Source organism: Salvia splendens, chromosome 17 (assembly GCF_004379255.2).
Source record: "Salvia splendens isolate huo1 chromosome 17, SspV2, whole genome shotgun sequence".
Classification (NCBI taxonomy): Eukaryota; Viridiplantae; Streptophyta; class Magnoliopsida; order Lamiales; family Lamiaceae; genus Salvia; species Salvia splendens.
This window is the reverse complement of record NC_056048.1, coordinates 7859299-7863405: the sequence shown is the minus strand read 5'-3', so window position 1 is coordinate 7863405 and position 4107 is coordinate 7859299. Positions and strand designations below refer to the sequence as shown.

The 4107-nt window shown below is 43.0% G+C and overlaps 1 protein-coding gene across 1 annotated transcript; it reads left to right on the top strand.

Moving 5' to 3' along the window:
* The first annotated feature begins 877 nt into the window (after positions 1-877).
* LOC121773984 (protein PIN-LIKES 7-like) lies at positions 878-2929 on the top strand. The gene is made up of 9 exons (XM_042170892.1): positions 878-1116; positions 1181-1260; positions 1334-1580; positions 1653-1799; positions 1897-1992; positions 2076-2176; positions 2252-2304; positions 2374-2559; positions 2642-2929. Exons 1-9 carry the CDS (start codon positions 982-984, stop codon positions 2764-2766), a joined length of 1170 nt encoding a protein of 389 aa, XP_042026826.1. The 5' UTR covers positions 878-981; the 3' UTR covers positions 2767-2929.
* The last annotated feature ends 1178 nt before the right edge of the window (positions 2930-4107 follow it).

Sequence of the window (4107 nt, the reverse complement as noted above, 5' to 3'; positions counted from 1 at the left end):
GACCCAGCAGTATAACTGGGCTGAAAATTTGGGCCAAGTGGTCCCAACCGATCGAAAAAAATTGGACCGATTGTCCAATCGATTAGAAAAAAGTCCAACCCCCTCCAAGGTTCACCTTGAAGGGTTGAGGGAGGGTGTTGGCAATTGAAACTAAAAACATAACATATAACTGTCTCACATCGGTGTCAAGATAAAACTGAAACTAGTATATAAGTCTTATGGGCCCCTCCTCCTATCACTAATCGGTTTTAGGATGGAACCCACGGATTTCTATCAACAAGGACAAACAATGGTTCAAACGCTGGCATCTGAGGTGGGAGGATTTGTCACACAAATTTCTGAATAAATTAATTACTTTTACAAGATACAGACTTGAGATGCCAAAGGTTTAGCGAACTGGCTGTTAATCTTGAAACCAAAACCGCCGGTTACGGTTCCAAACCGGAACCGCAAAATTGAAATGGAACCGTGACATTTGGAACCATGCGTTGGTTCAGGTTAAAAAAATCTGAAACTGAAACCGTGACATAACCGCAAAAAAACACCCGAAAACCGTCGGTTGGGAACTGCGAAAAATCGAACGATTAATGCCATTAGTAGTGTTGTTGGTGTGTGTGTTCTCATAATTTGTTTGATCACTTGTTATTTCATGCATATTCTAGTAAGTATAAGAAGTCGCTAAACTGAGTGAACAACTTTTTCTGTTAATTCCCACATTTCAAATCTTGAAAAAAAGGCACAAGTGATTACCCCAAGATGCTGATTCCTTTCCACTTATATCAATAATTAATACACATGGTCCTAACAAACATATAGTGGTTTCATGATGGAACTAGAAATCCCTTTCATCTTCAATCCTCACAACCTAAATCAATAATGCAGCCATCCCGTTTTCATACATATAAAATGGTTAGCATTTTTGCTTAGTTGTTTCAAAGGCGAATATATTGAAGCAGAGAAGTAGAGATCATTAGTCTAAAAATGGGGTTCTTCACCCTCTTGAAGGTGGCCTCGATGCCGATTGTGCAGATGCTGATCATAAGCATGGTGGGAGCCTTCATGGCAACTGACTATCTCAATCTCCTCCCACCTGATGCAAGAAACTACATGAACAAAGTATGTTCACAATTAGAGTAAAATTTTGTTGATTTTAGTTGGTGTTGATTAGTCAATATTGCAGATTGTGTACGTGGCCTTCACTCCATCGCTCGTGTTTGGAAGCCTCGCGAGTACTGTCAACTTCCAAGACATCATCTCGTGGTACGTATGTACACATATACGTAGGTTGTTTTAGTTTGCGTAGTGTAATTAATTTTGGAACGATATGATGTAGGTGGTTTATGCCGGTGAACATTGGACTAACGTTCGTGTTTGGGGCGAGTCTGGGATGGATAGTGGTGAAACTACTTAGACCACAGCCATACATAGCAAATCTAATCCTAGCCATTTGTTCAGCTGGGAATTTGGGGAACATTTTGTTGATCATTATCCCTGCTATCTGCAAGCAGAAGGGCAGCCCTTTTGGAGATGCAAATGCTTGTTCCACGCTCGGCCTTTCCTACGTTTCTTACTCAATGGCGGTACGTGACAGCAATAATAATATAATTCTATCTCTCTTAACATACAGTAAGCTTATCAATTTATAGTAACAGGTGGGAGCCTTCTATGTGTGGACGTACGCATTTCACTTGATACGAAGTGCTGCTGTTAAATACAGAGCAGCACTTGTTGAGGATGTTCCGAGCAAGGATTTAGAGGGAGATGATGGCATTCACGAGTCTCTTCTTCTTCTTCAACCTGTGAGTTTAAATTTCAACATACTATTAACTTATAGTTTGGTAGCTTCTTGTGAAAGGATATAAGATGATGATATGTATTATGTAATGTTGTTTGAAGATTGAAGTGAAGCATAGTTCAAGGAAATTGGGGGAAGCTTTTGGGATTCTGCATAAACTAGTAGAGGAGCTAATGTCTCCTCCTGTGGTTGCTGCTGTGAGTAATTGATAGTATACTACTATATTTCATATATGATCATCTGTATTTGTGGAATGAATGATGTTGAAATGGGGTTTCAGACATTGGGATTCATATTTGGAGCAGTGGCATGGCTGGGAGATATTTTAATCCCTGAAAATGCGCCGCTCAGAGTTATCTACGACTCTATATCCTTGCTCGGGTACGTACGTATGTATGTATGTATGTATGTATGTATGTATCATAGACGTAATAGCCCTATTTTTTTGTTTTGTAGGGATGGAACCATTCCTTGCATCACCCTTATACTGGGAGGCAACCTAACACAAGGTACGTACGTACGCGTCTCTCTCTAATCGTGGTTTCGTATTAAAGGGAGGCCTTGCTGGGTGAATGCAGGGTTGCGCAAGGCGAAGCTGAATCCGATGCTGATAGTGGCGGTGATAGTAGTTAAATACGTAATGCTTCATGTGATTGGGATAGGTGTTGTGCTCGGAGCTGCACGTCTGGGATTCCTGCCTTCGGATCCACTTTTTCGGTTCGTGCTGATGATTCAGTTCACTCTTCCACCTGCCATGAACATTGGTAAGTTAGTATGGTTATTACATCCGTACTGATTGATGGTGAGTTGTACGGTGAGATGATGGTGCGAACGACGTTGTTTTAGGTACGATGACGCAGCTGTTTGATGTGGCTCAAGAAGAGTGTTCAGTTCTGTTTCTGTGGACTTACTTGGCTGCAGCCATTGCTCTAACTGCTTGGTCCACCCTTTTCATGTGGATCTTGACCTAATTATATAACTCAATCCAACCTATATTTCTTACTATGCATAGTGATGGATCCGCGAATTTCTGATGTTAGTAAATGCTGGTAGAGAATGAAAACTACAACACACAGAATTTACGTGGTTCGATTTACTGAAGTAAATCTACGTCCACGGGAAGAAAGGAGGGCAAGATTGTATTGCTTGATCTGGGATTACAGCTTACAACACAGACTTGCTATATGATGTTTTATCTCTAGAGAGCTTAACCCTTTTCTATCTGATCTAAGTTCTATTTATACATCGAACTAGGATCGTGGTTTGCAGCCCCACTAACAAGATCGTGGGTGAGCAATAACTGCTCAATAACTGCTTCATACCACTAAATAGATCGTGGGTATAGTGGAGGTCGTGGAGGTCTTTCATGAGTCCACTAACTCCTAGTTCGGTCGAATGTTGAGACCGAACTGCTGGACTTTACCGATCAGCTCTTGCCGATCTGAGAGGAGAGCTTGACTGGTCGGCTTTTACCGAGCTGTAGGCTGAGTCCGAACTCTTTGGTCGTGCCGAACTTTACCGAGCTATAGGCTGAGTCCGAACTCTTTGGTCGTGCCGAACTCTTTGGTGCCGAACAGATACTCTTTCTTGGGCTCTAGGCTGATGGGCCGTCACTGTTATTGGGCTTGCCATTAGGGTTTGGTTCGTACCCCATCACTACCCCCCCCCGAAAAGCGAAGTGAATCACTTCGGCGAGGTGAGTCACTTCGGCATTCTGGATAATGGTAAGGGGGAGGCTGACGTCAGGGGACGTGCCTTGCGCGTGCCTGCATTAAATGCGACAGTAAAATCCGGCCGTTGAATCCTGAAAAGGTGGGATTCGAAACGGCGCAACGATCTCGAAATCTTTCCCGAATCTGATAAATATGCTCTTTCTTCCTCATTTGAATACCTTTGCTGTTGCGTCTTCTATACTCTCTCTTTCTCGAGAAATTTTCTTCCGCTTTCAAGAGCTTCTTCAGACTTTCTTCACCTTCAAAAAGTAAGAAAAATGTCTTCTTCTTCTTCGGAGTCGGGTAGCGGAAGGAAAGGGGATAAGGGGTCTTCTGGCCGGAAAGAGTCCGGGGATAAGACCGTAGAGTATTTCCATAGTATTTTGAGTAAGGATACTGTGATATCCCTACCCGAAAAATACTTTTTTCCTGGGGGGAAGGCGGTGGTCCCTGACGGTGATCATAGGGCTGACTCCCCGCCGGAGGGGTACGCCACCGTGTACGAGGCCTGCTTAAAATGCGGGCTTCGTTTCCCCCTCCCTTCTGCCTTTATAGATTTACTAGATTTTTTTCAGCTTCCTTTAGGCCAAGTGACTCCGA

Coding starts and splice junctions, on each gene's coding strand:
- LOC121773984 (XM_042170892.1), top strand. CDS start 982: ATGGGGTTCTTCACCCTCTTGAAGGTGGCCTCGATGCCGATTGTGCAG. Junction 1,993..2,075: donor CTCCTCCTGTGGTTGCTGCT/GTGAGTAATTGA, acceptor ATGGGGTTTCAG/ACATTGGGATTCATATTTGG. Junction 2,177..2,251: donor GACTCTATATCCTTGCTCGG/GTACGTACGTAT, acceptor TTTGTTTTGTAG/GGATGGAACCATTCCTTGCA.